At 40.0% G+C, this 21,026-nt stretch overlaps 1 protein-coding gene across 1 annotated transcript in view; it reads left to right on the top strand.

The window, feature by feature from the left end:
- THSD7A (thrombospondin type 1 domain containing 7A) overlaps positions 1–21,026 on the top strand; it is a 539,203-nt gene that overhangs the window by 481,256 nt on the left and 36,921 nt on the right. Inside the window, exons 16-21 of the mRNA XM_042856716.2 lie at positions 2,822–3,000; positions 6,792–6,797; positions 7,531–7,664; positions 13,979–14,132; positions 15,342–15,483; positions 16,394–16,509. Of these exons, the coding sequence (XP_042712650.2) occupies positions 2,822–3,000; positions 6,792–6,797; positions 7,531–7,664; positions 13,979–14,132; positions 15,342–15,483; positions 16,394–16,509 (731 nt within the window). The remainder of the gene's footprint in view (positions 1–2,821; positions 3,001–6,791; positions 6,798–7,530; positions 7,665–13,978; positions 14,133–15,341; positions 15,484–16,393; positions 16,510–21,026) is intronic.

The following is a 21,026-nucleotide window of genomic DNA, read 5'->3' as shown; positions in this document are numbered from 1 at the left end:
CATAATTGTTTGGTGTTAGTTGACTTCAGAAAAGATCTCGGCAGAAGACAGTTCACTCAGAGTTTAATTTTTTTAAATAGAGTTGCTAATGTCACAGTTGATGAAGATGATAGGTTATCAGCATGCGGAGGTGGACAAAAAAGCAAAGAAACTGCTAGGATGCAAAAGGAACAGGAGGGAAATTAATACTTAAATATTATAATGTAATTATGTAGATAAATAGCATATTCTTGCTTGGAATATTGTGGGCAGTTCTGATCACTCTTATCCAGACCCAAATTGGAAATGAAAAAAGTAGTGTGTTGTCTGGTTGGTTTTTTGCCCACAAGCCTGGCTCCACCTACAAGACAAGCTAAAATGAATGTCTCTCACAGTAGATTGTCCAGTTGCTCAAAGTGTGATCATGAGCATGCTCTGCTTGGATGTTGAGGCTTGGCTCCCTCTCACTGGGTTTGGATGCATCCTGGGCAGAGGTGGAATAAAGCACATGGCCCCCAGAGTCATGTGACATGACATCAGAATCTAAGTGGGGGTTTTTTTGGTCATGGTTGTAAGAAAACTTGAAAACATGACCTAAGTGTGACCAATGTAATGATGTCTACCTGGGTCTACACACAGTATCTCACTGCATCCTCTAGAAGCAGGATGAGATGATCCCAAACCAGTCACCAGAACTGGTCAAGCCCCTTCTGCTCTGGTGGGACTCAAATGTCCCATAGGTTCCACTGTTCCCCTCTGGCATTTTGGCTCGATAGGTCAAACTGCAAACAAAGTAAGTGTATCTCAAGTGCCACTCAATTGTAGTATTAAAATTAATGTATTGCACGTTTCATCATAATAAGAAAGTCCCTCTCCTTTCTTATCTGCTTAGATGAGCAGTGAAATAGATAAGTTGACATTTAAATTATCATTAGGCACCTGAGTTAGCACCCTTTAGAGATGAATGAGACAGTCCACACCTCTTGGAGTTAGTATTTCAAGCTCTCTACAAATTCAGGCTGCCATCACTGTGTCCGTTAACGTTGAAAATACTGTTTGTTTCCTCAGAACCATAATGGCTACAGATATTTCATTTAATGAAAGCTGAAATTTTGGAGAACAAGATAGAAGCTTCAAAAAAAAAATAAAGGAAGGGGGTGCCAAATTGTTGACCTAACGTGACCCAATGCCATTCAAGCCTCACTCTTATCTCAAAAGGATATAACAGAAATAGAAAGGGCTTCAGAGAGGAGGAATTAAAATTATTAGAGACCTGGAAAACTTCTATATGAAAAGATATTGAAAAGCTTGGGGATTGTTTAGAGAGTCAATTAATAAAAAGAGACAATATAGAGGCAGACAAAGTAATGAATAGTATAGCAAAGGTAAGTCCTCACTAGTAATAAAAAATAAGGAGACATTCAATGAAATTAAAAGACAATAAATGTAAAACTGTGACCAGCCTGCTCTACCAATGCTACGAGAACTATCTCACTTACAATACATAAGTGATTCAGGTGCATCTCATCATTTCATTAATTTGTTGGTTTTTCAACTGTATGTAAAATAATTTTCATTAAAAAGTCTACATTTGCCAAGTTATTACACGTGGTACCTGAGATACTACCGTCATTTTTACACACACACACACACACACACACACACACACACACACACATATATTTAGGGGATATTCCATATACATTCAGGACATCTCTACAGTAGCGGCACGGTTATGGCTGATGAATACTAACTTTTTATGGCTCTTGCTGTAAATGTTAATATAAACCACACACATAGTATAGTTGTAACATATTCTGCTTTAGAAGAAATGCATTGTCAGTTGTTACATTGATTTAGGAATGGTATCCTAGTTACATATCTCTATACACACCCTCCTTCCAGTTTCTCAGGATCCATGAGTTACCAAAACTAAGCATTTGCCTTCCCCTTCAGAGTGATTACTTTGGGTACGTCTTCACTACCCGCCATATCGGTGGGTAGCAATCGATTTATCCAGGATCGATATATCGCGTCTTGTTAAGACGCAATATATCGATCCCCGAACGCGCTCACCGTCGACTCCGGAACTCCACCAGAACGAGCGGCGGTAGCGCAGTCGATGGGGGAGCTGCAGCCATCGATCCCGCGCTGTCTGGACCCCAGGTAATTTGATTCAAGATACTTCGACTTCAGCTACGCTATTCGCGTAGCTGAAGTTGCGTATCTTGGATCGATTCCCCCCCCCCCAGTGTAGACCAGCCCTTTGTGTACTAGTGAGGACAGATGGATGTTAATCTGCAAATCAGTAATGTGGCTGACCACTCTCTCTTTCTAGCCTTGAATAGGTCACAAGATATTAAGTTTACTAGTTCCAAGCTGATAAAACACAAGTCTTGTGGTCCAGTTTGTTAGACTGTTAACATACATATAACCACAGCAGATTTGCTTGATGCAACTATGTAAAGGTTTGTAACTCATCTGTGTGGCAGGATTTTTTAACACATCTATCTATCTATCTATCATTTCTGCAGCATGAGACTAACGCAGCATCAATTACACTCTAGCAGCTGTTAGAAAGTCAGACTGTGGAAATCTGGTGAGAACAAATTCTAATCAGATAATATTGAGGATGCTCAGCTGTTGTTTCAACACAATCAATGGGGGTGTGTGTCAATTTCCTGCAGAATTTAATTTAGCCCAAATGATAAAGAAATCTCTGCATTCACCCACTTCTGTCAAGTCAAACTTTGGACACTTGCAACAAACTAGACTGAGGTGTCAGAGAGAAATGGCAGAGCAACATGCTGAAGAGATTTTGCTTTCATTTCCATTCTCTCAGGTTACATTGAGGAAGCCTGCATTATTCCATGCCCCTCAGACTGCAAGCTCAGTGAATGGTCCAATTGGTCTCGCTGTAGTAAATCCTGTGGGAGTGGGGTAAAGGTTAGGTCTAAATGGCTCCGTGAAAAACCTTACAATGGTGGAAGACCCTGCCCCAAGCTGGATCATGTCAATCAGGTAAATCCAGTTACTTTTCTTTGCCGATATATTCCTTTATTTCTGTGTTGACAAATTGTATTACATATATAAAGTCAGTGAAGAATCCTTCCCTTCTATGTACTTCACATGCTGTTTGAATTGAATAATATGGACCGGCACTGGTGGAAGACAAAAAGTCCTTATATGCAAAATTAGGGTTTTTCTCTGTTGATTTTTTTTAAAAAGTCCATGGAATATGATGTATTACAAAGCCAAAACTTACAAGGCCCAATTCTGCCTTGATTACCATCAACTGCAGACACTCATCACCTTGCAAGATCAGCTCTTCAGCAATATGTTTAAAAAGAAGAGATAAAGCTCTCATTATTCAGAGAGGGAGGTTGAACTACACAGTACAGGAAATTCCCCTCCTTAGTTCAAACACTGCCATACATTATAGATAAAGTACATGCAAAGTAAGCAGCCCATGAAGAACACCAATTCATTCTGTTCAGTCTCCTCCTCCTCCATTTGAATATCATCATGAGAGCTATGCATTGAGGCAGATATTTTGGTATAGTATTAATACCTGGAGCTAAATATTAAAAAAATACTGCCACTTCTTCACTAAGGAGGAAATTGCTCTCCATTGTAAAAGTAACATGGGATCCAAACTCCTTGTCAGACTGATAAATGTTGTAATTCTGGTCCTGAAAAATAAAATAATCCCCCCAAAGCCCCTTTAAAGGGCCTGGTGGCACTCCTCCGGTCCTGCCTTTCTTTCTTGTAGATACTCCATGCAATCAGTGAAATCATTGTGTTAGCCCATCCTCCTTTCCACTGCCTCCCCCCATCACCACCACAAAAAACAAACAAAACAAAATCAAAACAAAACACCAGAAACATTCAAAGTATCCACAGTGTGATCCTTGTGTCCTCCTTAGCATCCTATAGCCAAAATTGGCATCCACATGGTTTTTGGCCTTCCAGATGCACTTGTTTTAAAAAAGACTGATTGAGACTAAAACTTGAACGTCTAACTATCTGGGTGTTAGAATCCTTCCGAGGGCAGCAGTCAGCCAAATTGATCTTGGGGGTGCCGCATTAGGGTCTCATGGAACTGTAGGTAGATACAAAACACTGACACAAAGCAGGAAGCTCTCAACAGAAGTTTTAAAAAAAAAAATAAGTTCTGGCCTTGCCAGGTATGTAAGACCTGCTGCGTGTAAAGTTGTTTGGTTGGGCAGTTTTTAGCCTTTTCGGGTTCCTTGTCTCTCTTCAACTTTGATTTATATTCATCTCGCATTTGGATTTAATTTGCATTTGTAGATAGCGTGTTAAATGGCCCCATATTCATCTCCATAAATATTCAGAGGGGGAAAAAAATCTGACCATTCATATTCGAATAAGGTGCACGTTATTAATACCATCTTATTGACATTTTGTCAACACAGAATGAAATGGTGTGTTGATTTAATGTTTCTACTTAAGGGTATATAATTAGTTTTGAAAGTGTTTAAACTATAGCTAATAAACTATGTTTATAGTCCACTTGAACACAAAATGCAAGTTTCATTGAATGCTGTGTTGGTTTGGAGGAGCATATTAAAACTGTTTGAAATTACAGAAAATACATTATAATAGGAACAAATTATAGTTTATGAAAAAAATCTCTTCCTGCTTGTAATATTCATGTGGCACAATATTTCATAATAAGATCTTCAGGATGTCAGAGGAGAAGTTGCTATATTTGTATTAGAGAACTCATTTTTTGTATATAGCACTGCTGCCCTCTACTGGTATATAACCTAGGATCTTATTTGCTGCAGCTTTATAGCTGCTAAAAATTCAAATATTAAATTACTATAACAAAGATAAAATTGCAGTCTGAGATTGCATGGGGAAGAGGCTGTGCCATCCATAAAGCTAAGAGTTTGTATCCCTTAATATTAAATACACTTCACTGTAAATCCTTAAGTGTGGAAATCCCACAAACCCAGTCTCTGCCAATGACCAAACAGCTGCCCAGGGCTGTTTAATTAATCCACACCTGATCCACAGCTCAAAGAAAATCAACAGAGCAAACTAGCACATTGTCATATCACCACTTCAGGACAAAAGGCATAGCCACTCGTAAACAATAGTTTGTAATATAAAATGTAAGGGTTAGATTTTGCCATTGTAGTACCAGTGTGCTGGGGATTCAGCAAGAATTTCCACTGTGGTCTCCCAGAAAACATACCCATAGCTACACCATCTTTGGGGAGAATGTGACATGCTCAATTCTCCATGCCAGATTCCAGCCCTCAACACGCACTCTTTCAAGTAGCTGGCACACACAGGGTTGTGACTAGAAAGGCAGGGCCTGGACTCCACACCCATGTTGCAAGATGGGGGAAGGGAACCTTGCCCTCTTCCCTTAGGCACATCCAAGCAGGAACTGATCACAATCTGGCCCTTAATCTAAACCTATTTTCATTAATAAATTATGTTATTTTCTAATTTAAATTATTTGCAAATATATCCATACATGCCAACTGTCCCATTTAAAGGGCGAATGTAATAAAACCATTAATTGTTTTTCTGCTCTCTCCATCTTAAAGTATCTCATTTGGGGCTAAAAGGTGTGTCCCTATTTCTTTTTCCTTGAATATCCTTATTTATGATTTTCTCATATTGGCAGAGGTGTATGCACAGCAAATTCTCTCATGGAGAAAAGTGTGATATATGGATAAGCAAATATCTTAAATTACCTGTGGAGCAGGAAATTGTTGAAACTAGCTTTTGAAGATTTATTCTCTTTTCCCTAAGCATCTATAGTTAAAAAAAGAAAATAATCTGCATTGCTATAGTGAAGGTTTGCAGATGATACTGGGTCCAATTCACTGAAAAATTCTCTCTCTGGCTCTCAGAGAGTTTCTGCTAGAGGCAGATCCCAGTTTCCTGGGGAAAATAACATCTACCTTTTCTTTGGCTTCAGTGATTCTCTGCCTCCCCACCTACCTAGGCAGGCATAGAGTCCATGACTATGTTGAGCTCTAAGTGCTTGCTATCAGTGACAGTCACATAAATGCCAATAATGTCGAGAGACCTCCACTAACACCTGGAACACAGGCATGGGCTCTGTCTTGGCTGACAGGTGCATTGCTGACAACAGCTAGAGAGTGCCATATTGAGATTCTCATTGAGATTGTCTAGTAATGTTGCCTCTAGCTTGCTAATAGCAGATATATCAGACAACTAGAGAAGAGCTTTTAGTGGCAACTGGTTTCAAATACTGGACACAAACTTAGGACAGGCTAAATAGATTTTAAAAACGTGTGAAGGATGAGATCTTTGTCACTTTCTCCACCTTTATACCCATCCCACGCTACCTGTCAGTACAATATTGATAATATATAAAACACAGTCTTCCATCCAAAACCACTCAGGAATTTCTTCAGTCTTGGAGAAATTGAACTCCCCAGCCTGTAAAGAATTGATATCCATGGTAGGCAGAGAATAAAATAGTTTAGCCATGTGTTCTAAACAGTGTGAAGAAAAGGTGAGCATACATGCACTAGTTCTCCATCAAGGTGATGTGCAAAAGAATTTTTTTCTCTTAAATGCTGACTTCTTGCAGAATGTGTCAGTAGAGATACAAGAGGGAAAGCTATGTCTTATCTGGCCTAAGTGGTGAGGCTTTCTGCTTGGTAGAGAGCATAGAAGATTGTTTTTAACCAATGAAGCACTAAATGTACACCATTCAAATATCTGTGTTTCGCTCTCTAACTAGTGTTTCTATTTATCTTCGGTTGTTCCCTTGGGTTCATGGCAAATACCTGCTCCAGGCTCAGGTAAGAGTCTCTAAAATAGATACCTAACCTTATAATGTGCTTCCTGACCAAGTTCTATAATGTATGCACTGTTTGGCCTTTTCTGTAATTGTTCTTTAAAAAGATTATATGTGATAGTACATAGGATGCCATTTTTAATGTACCTCAGACCGTCTATATAGAACATTCCAATCTTAGCATGATATAATAACTTTAAGGCTTCACAGTTAAAAATAGTTTAAGTTAAGGGGCCAGATTATGCTCTGATTTACATTGATGTAATTTAGGGAGTGATACCATTAGAAACCACTCTCCACAAACAAACCAAACATCCACAACTAATAATATTAGGTGTGGGAGTGTAGAGTATAAAAGGAAAGACTGAGGAGCAGGTTGGTAAATGGAGAAGTAGAAGGCTGGCTTCCTATTAGAGCAAAGTTAAGGCTGTTGTGTGTGTGTTCTCTGGTGTATGTTAGTAGTAATGGTAAAGTGCATGCATACTGGTGCAGAAGAGAGTTTATACTGTTAGGGATTTAACTTTTCATTTCCTTGCTTTGGTGTCCTGTGTTTTATGTCTGTTGTAACACCAACTGTCTCACAACTTACTTGTACATGGGTTAAGATTAAATATATTTGTTATCTTTACAAAATAGCAATAATGTTTGTGCTGCTGCTATGTCAGAATGACAGCTCCTGTATACTTATCATATTTGCATACTGTGTGTAGCAAACTTACACTCTGTGTGGATTCCAGGTATATGAGGTGGTCCCATGCCACAGCGACTGCAGCCAGTACATATGGGTTACAGAACCCTGGAGCGTCTGCAAAGTGACCAATGTTGACTTAAAGGAGAACTGTGGAGAAGGTGTGCAAACCAGGAAAGTGAGGTAAACAGAATGTAATCCTCTTAAAAAACAAAAACAGAAATCCTCACCTTTAAATTATGATGGAATTAAAGAAGCAAAATTCTATAGAAGTGTATTTTGACAAAGGCATTTTCACAAAAGTTTGTCTACGGAATGTTAGACCAGAACCTCAGCTGGTGTAAATCTGTGTAGATTGAACTCAGTGTAGCTAAACCAGTTTACACAGTTCAGGATCTAACCCTTTGTTTCTGTTTTTTTTTTTTAAACATTAATTATACTTTATAAAAATAAAACTGTAACTTACATTTATATAGTGCCTTTCAAGGTAACCCCCAAGTTCTTTATAAATTTAACACAGAGATCAATTCTCACTTATCAGTAAAATGCAATCACCTCTGGGGTGAAACATGGCAACCCATTTTACAGTGCACAGCAATACTGTACAACAATTTAGTGCAAAAGGTGAAGGATGCCATATCCAACTGAAAACACAGTGTATTAAGGTATTCAGAATGTAATCACCCCAGTTTGAATTTGGCCAGGGCTTGTAGTTAATAGCCCTGTTAATTTAAAATGCTGAGAGAACTTTACAACAGGTGGTCAGTGCCTCACACTTGCTTCTCAGCCCAAAGTCAGATTAATGAACTGTGCGGAGTCTTATGTTATCATTAGTGGTGCTCCTTCTATTTCTGAGTTTTATACGTAAGGAATAAAGAACTCTATAGCAGTGTGATAAAGATCAGTAGGAATACCTATGTGTCCACAGTTGTTCTTGGAATGGTAAAGAAACGCTATGGAAGTCCTTAACCATATTTTAAATTTGGAACGTATTTTGGCCTAGAAAGCACTAAACATAAAAGTAATGGGTGAAAATTTCTGCTCCATATTAAATTGGCACAGCATCAGAGCAGAGAATTTAGCCCTATATCTGGTGCTGGTTTTCAATACCTTTTTGTTACCCTTGTGGTCCTCTAGGTCTGCTAAATCAGCCAGTGTGAACACTGGATTTGAAATGCCAGTGTTCCAACATGGTTGTAATATTTCTGACACACCAGTAGAACAAACTCCTGACAACAAATTCACAGACACTGGCTGAGTCTGGAAAGTAATCACCTCAAGAGGGAGAACAATTCTGCTCAGAAGCTGACTGTATCATGACTACAGCATGATTCTTATGGAGTTAAATAGTTTGATAGTTTGAGTATAAATTCACACGGAGTAGGATATATTTTTAATTGTTTAGTTGAATTTAGTTCTAGTGAAAGGTGCCAGATTTACAGTGCAGAGATTGAAATCCTGTGCCCACAGAGCACATTCAGCACAGGATGATGTTGTGCAAGAGTCTCTGGATTATCCCTTTAATTTACTAGAACACTGATCCAGAGCGACGATCTCTGAGGATAAAAGGGTAGTTCAGTGTCCATGATCATTCAATTCCTGACCTCTTCATCAAGATTACTAACAAGATTCCAGTTGTGGTGGTGGATGCTTGTTTACTGGGAAATGGACTGAGACTATTCACCTTGACCATATTTTAGGATTATACTGCTTCTATGAGTGTCAGATGGTTGAACTTTAATCCCAATTATGACTTTAGTACATCTTCCCCCTGAAAAATAATTCACAGGGCTACTCCGGGCAGTTCTTTTCTGATCAAATATTTTGAGTTAATCAGTCCCACTTCTGAAAAGGAAAGAAAAGGCATTTTTAAAAAGCATGCATATTCGTTAATACCAAAACTTTTGCAGTTGTTGAACGCTTGTAGTACAATGACGTTGAAAAACTGAGCTTCCTGGAATAGTTAATCTGAAGGCCAAGTAGTGCATTGCAATGCTGTGTTAAACTCAGCCTGGTTCAGAATGCTGTTTTTTCCCCCCTTTAGTTTAAAAAAAAAAAAAAAAAAAGTACATTCTCTCCCCTCCCCCCCCAAACTCTGTAAAACTGTGTAAAGAGTGAATTTTTAGTAAAACAAGTCCAAAAATCTTGTTCCAATATTTACTGAATCTGATCCAAGCATCCTGTCTACTGATCAACTTACACCTCTACTCAAAGACTTGCTTAAGAGAAGTCTTGCATGATAATGTACATAGCAAGAAGTTCAGTGTTGATTATATATTATTCTCTAAGGCTACCTATAGAGCAACACAAATTTAAGAAGTCATCTCTGTCTGCATGTTAGAATGACAAGCCATAAAATGAATTCAGTCTACAGGACCCATTTGAAGACCAGATACATTAATTTCCAAAGATTCTCTTTAATGTACCACAAGTACTGTAGCAATTGCTAGATTTGACAAGATTTAAAACAGAAGCGCGCCTTGAATTTAACGATTTATTTGAAGGTCAGATTTTTAGTTTTCGCTTGTCACAAATATTAAAGTGTGCATAATTTACTCTAATATAACAGCAACCAAAATAGATATTGGAAGTCCCACCAAAAGTTTATTCTTTTTTTAAAAAAGCAATAAGTACTGATGGTGGTGGTGGTGCTTTAGGCTCTCTCCAGAGGTACACAGCTTTTGACACTACCATCAAAGCTAGAGAAGAAAATACATTATTTATGCCAAAGAAAGGAATTTCAGCCCTTTGGGATGAACACACACAAAAAAACCTACCTTCCCTTTTGCCATCCATATACTAACTCTCATTGGATAACTAATTCCACCAAACAGATTTTTGCAGATACAGTATCTCTGTTGGTTGTGTTCATTTAAAATAATCTCATTTTAAAAATGTTTTCTGACTGACACCATGAGATCTTCAGGTATACAGGAATTGGTAATGTAATAAAATGGTATAGTTTTAAAATATTGCAATGAAAGTGAAGGTTTAACACAGGGCCGGCCCACAACATTTTGGCACCTGAGACGGGGAGCTCAAATGATGCCCCCATCTCCCCTCGCTTGGGCCAAAACTTTCAAAGCTCTCAATTCTGCCTTCTACTCCTCTCATGGTACTGCTCTGCTACCTACCCCAATAAAGGAGAACTAACAACTTAAAATGCCTTGTTCAAAAATTTTAAGTAGCACTTAACTTTCAAACACCTGAAAAGCAAATGTAACCTTTCTTGTCTGCATAGTAAACACTGGCATTTTTATCTGTTTGAATAATCAAAGTGGTGCTTTCCGTGCCTTCTTGGTTGCAAAGATTTGAACTGCTTCCTGAAGGTCCACTGTCTGGGCCAGCTCATGCTCTATTGAGATGGTTGCAAGGCCAACCAGCCTCTCCTGTGTCGTTGTGGAGCGTAGATGTGTTTTTATTAACTTCAGCTTGGAGAAGCTGCGTTCTCCACTGGCAACTGTTACAGGAAGTGTTAGAAGTATGCGCAGAGCAACAAAAGCATTTGGAAAGAGGGTGGTCATCTTATTTGTGCACATATATTCCAGAACAGCCTTTGGAGTTCAGCCTGTTGAAATGTATCTTGAAAGGACTTTCAGTTCATCACCTAAATCACTCGCATAAATATCATGCATGTCATCATGTGTCAACACTGTCTCTAGTGCCCTGCATTGGTGGTGTAGGTCTTCAGCTACAGTGAGGAGTTTTGGAATATCATACAACATCCCAAATATACTGCTGTATTCTTCGAGCTGCATGAAACATTCTTCAGCTGACTGTATTGCACAGTCTAGCACGTGGTTAAAGAATTCAACTTTGAATTGTTATTTGGGGTCTCTTATGGGATTATCCTGTGCCTTGTAATCAAAATGTCTTCTTCGGTGACTCTTGTATTCTTGAATGGGTGGGAAAATAGCTTCAGTGAGAAGTTCCTCTGCCAACTTCTGTGCACTCTTCAGAACATTTTGAAATCCCTCATCCGACCGGTATGACTGTTGGTATGACTTTGCTTGCTCCAGATATATCAAGGTCAACACCTTGGAGTCTCTTGCTTACAACATTTATTTCAAACAGTATGTCATGCTACAACACTAAGCCACATAGAAATTTTAAGTTATGTATGTTTCAGGTGATTCCATTTCCCTCTGCCACTGTTCTCCCACAAACAGTTCCTGTCATAGCATTATCCCCCGTAATGGCAACTATGGCATCATCTATCTTCCCAATTTGGTGTTTGATAGGCTTTATCGCCTCCACTCAACTTTCCCATCATGTTGCACTCAGTGGTTTTAGTGTCAGAGAGGATGTTGCTTCAAAATTTGCCATCGATGAGTTGATGCAGAGAAAAATACATAGATGCTTTGAATTACATTAGAAAATTCAGCAGCCTCACTAGAAGCTGATGCTGCATCACTGACCATCAAGTTCAATGAATGAGAACTGCATGGGACAAAAAAAGCTCGAGGGTTTAACTCTCGGATTCATGTCTGCACTCCTCTGTTCTTTCTTCTCATGTTGGCACCATTATCGTAGCCCTGACCTCTCATGTCAGCTATCACAATTCCCATATCTTCCAGCTTTTTAAGAAGCACATTTGTCATACCAGCTCCTGTAGTATCATCAATGTCAATAAATTCTAGAAAATGCTCTCTGACAGTCACCATTGCAGGGACATGTTCACTAGGTTCTGTTGTTGTTGTTATAAAATGCACCATTAAAGTCATTTTTTTCCGTATGGATGATGTCAGGTGTGCAATCCAGAATAACAGAGTAATATCTTGCTGACTTCAGATCTGCCACAATCTTCTGTTTGACTTTTGTTGACACTAACTGTATGATCTCATTTTGAATTGTTTTTCCAAGGTAGCGGTGCACGTACATTTCTTGGGTGGTGACTCTTCTTAAATGCTCCTGGAGTACAGCATCAAACTCAGCCATCAGCTCCACAATTTTAAGGAAATTTCCATTGTTTGGCACATACAGCTGATCTGAAGTGCTATGCAGTGCTAGGTTTTGGGTAGCAAGCATTCTCACAATGGCAATGAGCCTTTTCAGAACATTTTGCTAGTAAAGAGACTCTGATGCAATCTTCTCTTGATGCTGATCATCTATGGTGGCCTTTAACCTTAGTCTCATCTCAAGCTCTTTCAACCTATGGAATGCTCTCTGGTGATTGCTGCCTTCTCATGGCATGCCAGATTTCTAGCCAGATTTTTCCAGTCCTTTCTTCCTGTAGAACCCAATGTGTCTGGAACATTAGACTGGAAGAGTTTGCAACAAAAACAGTATGCAGCATTCTGGGTTTTTGAGTACATAACCATGGCCTCTCCACTTTGTCACCATTGGGGATTTCACGCCAGTAATGTGTTGGATGGAAACTTCTATTTTCATTGTCTTTGGGGAACATGAAGTTTTTCACTTGCTGTGGCCCACGCAGTACAAGGAAGTCCCTCAGGCTACTGCTCAAGTGGGTCCACAGTCCTGGATCATCTAGACTTAAGGAACTAAACTCAGCAGCAGCTGTTTCTTGTGCCTCCACCACATACTTCTCTGATCTACACTTTTCTTCAGGAATGTGAATGGTTACATCCATTTGAGATGGAGATATGGCTGCTGCAGTAGCTGCCAGGTCACCTGCACTCTGACTAACTGGAAGTTCAGGCATCTCCTCACCACTCACATCCTCACTGGGGCCAGAAGGCTCACCATGAACATTTGTGTCTATGTATCTCAGGAGAGCTTCTTCCTGCTTAGATAGAAAAGCTTCCTTTGCTTGCTTTCTTTTTCTGAATGCTGCCCCAGAGGGACGTTTTCTTCTTTCACTCATGACTGCTGTTCTGTGCCAGCTCTAGTGGCTCTCAACACTCAATTGAAGGGGACAAATAAGCAGGCTGATAGCAGGGCCTGAGTGAGGGAAGAAATAAGCATCTTAAGGGCCTAACTGGCTTCTACTACTTCAGTTGACTGCCTGTTCTCCTCAAGTGGGTTCAGCTAAGCAGCAGGAAACAGGAAGTTCCCTGAGAAGCTGGTGTTAATCAGTCCAGGCTCCTGGGGGTGCTAGAGAGGTACATAAGAGGCTCCTCCTCCTCTCTCTCCCTGCAGCTCCTGCTGCTTTCTGTTATTCCCTCTCACCTTTTCTCCTGCCTGCCTGTTATTTCTCTTGTGCCCTCCTTCCTCTGCGCACATTCACTCAGCAAGGCTGTGGCTGTGCAAGGTTAGAACTCAGGAGCTTCTCACCCCTAGCCCTGAGCTTCAACCGATATACTGCACTGCTGCCTGCAGCAGAAAAAAACTGGGGATATTTTGACTTTTTCAAATTCTCATTGGTATTTTATAGTTCATTATTTGTGTTGCATCAAAAATGTTCTAGATTTTTCTATTTGTATATTGTTTGTGGTCAAACTGCTAAAATGCCATGCTATGTTAGTGTAATGGATGCAGTTATTGTAGGAAATCCATGGCAAATATGTTTTATGTATAGCCTTATATTTTCCCAGATGCATGCAAAACACAGTGGATGGTCCTTCTGACACTGTTGAGGACTACCTGTGTGACCCTGAAGAGATGCCTCTTGGTGCTAGAAGATGCACATTGCCATGCCCTGAAGACTGTGTTATGTCTGAATGGGGCCAGTGGTCTAGATGTTCCTTGGTAAGAAACATGTTAACAGCTTGACACTTAAGGTTTCAAGACTATTTTATTTAAAGAAAGTAAGCCTCAAGTTACTATGCAGAGATGCTACACTTAACAATAGACACATGCAAATGATTATAAGTTCCTATCAACTGCATTATTGGCAACAGCAGATTGGCAACAATCCCATCAAGAAGGCAGTGTGTCAGCATTTCTTCATTGAAAGCAGTTGTTCAAGAAATCACCTCTTAATGCTGATACTTTCATGAGCTATTGCCCTCCATTTTTAGGGAAGGTTAATTTCGGATGAGTCAGCTTTGGTAATATCTAAAGACCTTAGATCCTGTTCAATCTGGCTTTATCTCTCTCTGTAAAAACACCAGTAGGGCAGGCCTACACTTAAACGCTGCAGTGGCACGGTTGCACTGTAACCAGTGTTACAGTGCAACCGTACTGCTGTAGCGCTTCAGTGAAGATGCTACCTTCGCCAGTAATGGACTTCTCCCATTGGGGTAGGTACTCCACCTCTGCGAGAGACGGGTAGCTATGTCAGCCCTCCATCAACGTAGTGCTGTCTGCACAGGAGGTTAGATCATTATAATTATGTCGCTCAGAGATGTGGAGTTTACATACCCCTGAGTGACGTAGTTATACCGATGTAATTTTATAGTGTAGACTTGGCCTGGGTGTTCATTAGTGAGAGAGTTATCTGTAAAGAGCAAAAAGCTGCAGGTAAAAGACTTAGATGAAATTAAAGATAGCTTAACTCCATCAGCCCTGTGTTTTTGGCTGTCTGGAGTCTCAGGTGAGAAAGCGAAGCCAGTGAGACTAAAAATGGGGTTCTCAATTTCAGAAGCTTGGGGAAATAGGGGTTTTTCCTCAGCATCTGAGTTGGTGCACTGCAGATTTTGGAGAGGCAGCTCATAATCTGGAAGTTCAGATGCTCAATTGCTTTAAGGCAGTATCAATGAAATGTGAACTAGATAGGGAATTATTAAGGCATTACCAGCGTTGTTAGTTATTATTAATTCCTTGGTATTATTACCAACATAAAATAGCAAACTAAATCCTCCCATAAAATAACAAGGAAAGAATCCCTTCTAGGCAAAGTATAATGTCATTGTTTTACATTAGCATTTTGTGAAAAGAATGCTTACAAGGCTGTTATATTTGTAGGTGGAGAGACTGAATATATCAAAAACCATTGTTTCTGTTTTCCTTTTCAAGCCCTGCAACGGAAGTAATGTGCGGGAAAGGTCAGCGGAGCCCCTAAGACAACCTGATGAAGGAAAGGCTTGTCCTGCCTCCACTGAGACAGAACCTTGCAGTCTGAACAAAAACTGTTACCACTATGATTACAATGTGACAGGTATTAGCATTCTTACAATCTAATAACAGGCTGTAAAAATATAAGAGCTCAACCTATTTTCACAGTTTAGTTCTACATACAACTAAAAATTAATGTGTGAGTCAAGTTTGCCCAATTAGCACCTGGCTTTAAACCAGGGCTCAGGGTCCTTTATTTCTGATCCAACAGAAGTACACTAGAGGAACCTCTTTCACTCAGTCTTGCTAAAGTTGCTCTCAGCAGGTAGTAAAGAAGAGCTGGGTTGGCTATGCTACAGATGCTTCCCCTCTAGAGTTGAAGTTATGGCCTTCTAGAAGCCCCTACCCCTCCCTACAACTAACTATAACCCCCTGTCTGCCACCATATCCAAGGTGTTTCTCTGGTTAGTGAGGCTCTCTCCTTTTGTAGTGAAATTGTGTTGATAGTGAAGGGGGGTTGTGTGTAAGAAGAGATAAAATACCTATAAGAGGCATCCATAGTTCTCAAAATATAGGTCTTTCTGCTTTCTTGTGTTATCTAATGTGGTCTGTACAGTCTGTAGTGAAAATAGAGTGAAACTCTTTGATTCAGAGAAAATGCTCTTGAGAAACTGTGTAATTTGAGAATCATATGACTTCTATAGCCATAGAAAATCTATTTCTTTGGCCATTTATATATGTGTGTGTGTGTGTGTGTGTGTGACTTGCCCCCAAAAAATCCAGATAAACACAATATTTGACTTTTCAGAAATACATCATGTCACTGGGTACCTAACTATGGTTATTTCCAATATGTCTAGCTAATGGGTTTCATGAGCTTTTGAATGTGTAAAAAATTGATTCCGAGGGTTATTTTTAGGCCGTTTGAATTAAATGTATTATTCAAGTAATCAAAGCTTCATCAGAAATCAGTTCCATTGGCATCCTGTCCTGATGGTCTCCTTTATTTCCAGACTGGAGTACGTGTCAGCTCAGCGAGAAGGCAGTCTGTGGTAATGGCATCAAAACAAGAATGCTAGATTGTGTTCGCAGTGATGGCAAATCAGTTGACCTGAAGTATTGTGAAGTGGTGAGTGGGGGGCTCTTTTCCTTTTGTGAGTAAACTCTTCCTAAAAGCTTTAATTCATGCTGAGCTAGCTGACCTGCGCTGCATGTAACCCATCCCCGACAGATGTTTCTCAACATTATTCATGAACTGTTAAGTACCCCTTGAAATGAGGCTGTGTCATCACCTGTGATTTCTTCATAAAATTTCCCCTGGTAGCTTATGTGTGCACCCACAAAGGGGTGCTGATTATTATATCCTGAAAGAAATGATTTGGGAACAATAATCAATCATGGTGAATAAAGGTAATAGATCTTAATCAGAATGCAAATCATTCCAATTTGATGTGATTTCTGTGTAGTACCTTGGACAGCTGCCGATATCAATCATTTATTCAGTGTGTTGCTAAACGTGTGTCATGTGCCTTTCTGCAGCCAGGCTGAGTGCTAGCTTCTTGTACCCAGCTGTGTAAGATGAGAAACATCCAAGCTGTGTGAAAAATTTGCTGCATTAACAAGGAAATGGAACTTCTTACATGAGCATGTTCAGTGGGAGTAATATTCAGCAGATGGATCACCTTAATTTTATGTAACTGTTTCATGAATCTGTTTTTAAATGACTGCTCAAGGCAGATAATACTATTGCTTTGGTCATTTCATGGGTCTGTTAAAGGAGATTGTATCTATTAATGATTGATGTTGTGCAGATCATACCATGAAGGACTATGGAGAAGAATACACCAAGGTTTGCATTACAGAGAAATCTTCCTAGTTGTGCCAATGAGATTGCCTCAACCCCCTAACAGAACAGACATTAAATCACCTGAAAAGCAGGAGACTATAATCACATGCACAGAGACCATGTGCCCTCCACAATAGCTCAATTTGATCAGCATCCCTTCCCCGCTCTCCAATGGACTTCCCTTGCTGGAAGCTGCTTCTCAGGACTCCTCTTTAAGGAAGGGGAAGGTTGCCAGTGGTGGAGGGAGCTATGAAAAGGTCATACATACTGGGCAGTGTTCTATTTGAGAGAAATTCTGCCAGGCTGGTGCTATTTGTGTCCCTCCTGAGCTGCCCACTCCTTTCCCAACTCACTCAATGCCCATGTGGAACCCTGAACCCACATGTTCTGAGCAAAGGATGCTGCAGTGGAGGCCACTAACATGTCCTCTCTTCTGAGCACACAGGTTTTCCTCTACACATGGCTCTTGGGAGTATGATCAGGCCTCTTAATATGACCATTTACATTCTAAAGTCTCAGGGCAAAAAATCAGCCCTTGGATGCCTGCCAGCAAACTCCACTGAAGTTAATAGGAGCTGTCTTGTACATTAGAAGACAGAATTTGGTGCTCAAGCTATTTTTTAGGAGATTACCATATTGGTTATTATATAATGAGACATTGTATAAGTTATGGTCTGTCCACGTGAACATGTCAACAGAATGAATGCCTTTCATGAAACAATAAGTAACAATGGATTTCTTTCTCCGTAAAGCTGTACTAGTTCTTCCCATATATATTAATCATTTATTATGTATCTACAAACTGTGAATTTGGGCAGGATACAGGGCAAATTATTGTTACTTTGTAAATGGAGATCTCATTGTAGAAGCCTTGAGCAGCTTTTCCCTAATTAACGCGTGGGTATTTGGCTGGTTAGATAGTGAGGACAATGGAGGCAGCAGAACAACCATTTCAAAAACTTCTGGCCTTGAGTGGCTAGCCAGCCAGAAGTCCTGGTAGCCACATCACCATTTACCAGTGACTGCAGCAATGCAGTCCTACTTTGGGGGACAACATACAATGATCCACTAGGTTTTTAATTCAAGTCCACAGAGAGTATTCACATAGTCTGCATATACAAAGCCCTGATCCACTAACAGTCTTACCATTCAAGCCCTTCTATTTGTTACATTTTATGGATGTAAGAAGTGGCACAGCAAGGTCAGTGACTAATCCAATAACTGTAGCGTAAGACCTGTTTACCTGATTAGCAAGAAAGCCAAGCTGTTGGAATCTTAAAACACCTTTCATTCTGGGGGAGTGAAAGTGAATTCTGTGAACTTTCATGTCATCAGAAGAAGTGGGATTTAAGATATGACACACTTTTTTTTGCTAATCTGATTAAAAGTATTCTCTTTAGATTTTTATAATATGTACTATATGCATTGTAGTAAACCCTTTTTAATCTCATTCCTTTTACATATGTGCAGTGTGGTGGTGCATAACAGACAGATGCCTGTGTCTAAATAATATTACAGACTCATTAGTTATATAAAACTCATTCTATGTTTTACAGATACATCAAAATTGGTAACTGTCATTGTTTTTACTTAAGGTAGATGCAGAGAACAGATCAGAGTAGCCACCCCTACTCTGAATTCTTAATAAGTAGAGATATCATCAGCCAAAATGTTATAGCTACATATAATTACATTATCCAAGAGAACAATAAAACCTTACCTTCCACTCTGCAGCGCTATCATCATTATATCCAGATGCAAGCTTAAGCCCAGAAAAATTCTAAAATTCCATCCTGATGCTATACCAGTGGTTACTGTCCTACTGCGGTCTATATGATTTGACATTAGTTTCAGTCAATTGGCTAAAGAAGTTATCCAATCATCCTGATTACTGCCAGGATAAATCAATTTCCAGCGCTTTTTTCCAAGTCGTATATTTCTGTGTAAACTCTCAGAGAACATTAATAGTGGATCACTTGGTCGCTGCCTGTTGTAAAATTAGCACATCACAGAACTCTCCCTGCCATTTCCTTGGGCTCTTTAAAATTCAAATCACCTAATTCAGGATGCCGCCCCCACCTTACCCCCTGCAAATACCTGTGAATTTATTGTTACTCACTTACTTGCGTTTACAAATCAGATGAATCTGGAGACAAGCGTTTTGTCTGTATCGGACAGCAAGCTTCACTACTTTATTAGTACACACTCTGTTGGTCAACCTTACATGATAAATCTCCAGCTGAGGGTAGACAAATATCTCCTGTTGAGTTACAGATATACTTGCAGACATGCAAGCATATGTCTATGGACACAAAGTAACACAGTTTGCAGAGGATGCTTGTCTGGCAGTCTGCTGCCCCCTGCCACGTACAGCCAAGAATACAGAATGCTTAACTTTTACATATTCAGTACAACTTCAGTATTTGAAAATCACTATCAGAAACCACCTGTTGTCCAACACAAGGCCATGTCCATTGGGATTTCCAGATGAGGGAAGTTTATATATTTTTCCAAATGCTTAGCCAGCCATGGTTTCCAGGGCCCGGAAGCTCAGAGGGACTTCTTATACCAGAGAAAAGGGAGAGGAACAATGGATAAATAGGAGAGAGTTGGAGTCCTGATTACAGTGATCTATTTGGCTTCCCCAGAGCTGGCTCTGCAGCATTTCAGCATACCACGCTTGGGGAAGCCAGCCAGCACTCTGTAATCTGGGCTGTGACTCTCTTCTGTTCACCCTTTGCTTCCCTCTGGGACTTCTCTTTCTCCAGCTGCTGAAGTCCTGCTGAGCAGGCCAGCCTTGGGGAAGCCAGCCAATTCTCTGTAATTGCATGGAATCGGCTCAGCGGGCTTTGAAGTCTGTGCTCAGAAGAGCTGACCCTGAGAGCAGACTTCAAAGCCTATTGGCTGGTTTCCTGATTATCCAACCCTTGATTATCAAAAGGGTTTCAGGTGTCCCCTGAGAGCTTCGGATAATCGAGGTTACACTGTACAACAGAGAAAAACTAAGAATTCATTGGTTGATCCATAAAACAGAACAAAGGTCTCCTACCTCATTTGTCTCAGTAAATGACACTTCAAATGTAAGTCTAATGCTGCCAGTATATCAGGGTCAGAAAGCTATGGTATGTGCAGTATATTTATAGAGTGCTCATTAATGGGCCTAAGTGCTGGTCTGTGCTAGGTTTGAGTGGGAAAGAGTGTTTTTATTTCCATTTAAAGTCTAATTACTGGTTTTATGTTCTTATCCTTTGCAGTCATTATTCTAATGTGTTTTAAAATTGCCTGGGTATCTTACAAAGAGATTCTGTATGTTTTTTAATCATATAGCTTCAGATAGATAGATCCCTATCTGCAGCCTTCTGGTCACCAAGGCCCAGATCCTCAAAGGTATTTAGGCTCTTAACTTCCATTGATTTAAATGAAAGTTAGACTCCTAAATATCTTTGCGGCTCTGGACCTGAAAGCCATAGATAAAATTCAGTCCTCTGCATAGTGCCAATAAAGGAAATAACTTGTCACAACTGGAAGTTGCAGACCTGTTTGATATTCATACGATTTCCTATCAGATTCCACATCTGCTCCCTATGCTGAACCTGTCCCTTCACTAATGTTGGAGCTTTGTAGGATGTGTACTATCTCCTAACTTCTGTCTGTCTGTCTAGTAGCTCCATAATACTGCTTCCTTAAGGCCCGGCTTGACAAAGCCCTGGCTGGGATGATTTAGCTGGGAATTGGTCCTGCTTTGAGCAGGGGGTTGGACTAGATGACCTCTTGAGGTCCCTTCCAACTCTGATATTCTA

Source organism: Chrysemys picta, chromosome 2 (assembly GCF_011386835.1).
Source record: "Chrysemys picta bellii isolate R12L10 chromosome 2, ASM1138683v2, whole genome shotgun sequence".
In the NCBI taxonomy this organism is placed as follows: Eukaryota; Metazoa; Chordata; order Testudines; family Emydidae; genus Chrysemys; species Chrysemys picta.
Note: the sequence above shows the minus strand (reverse complement) of the source record. Positions and strands in the feature narration are given on the sequence as shown.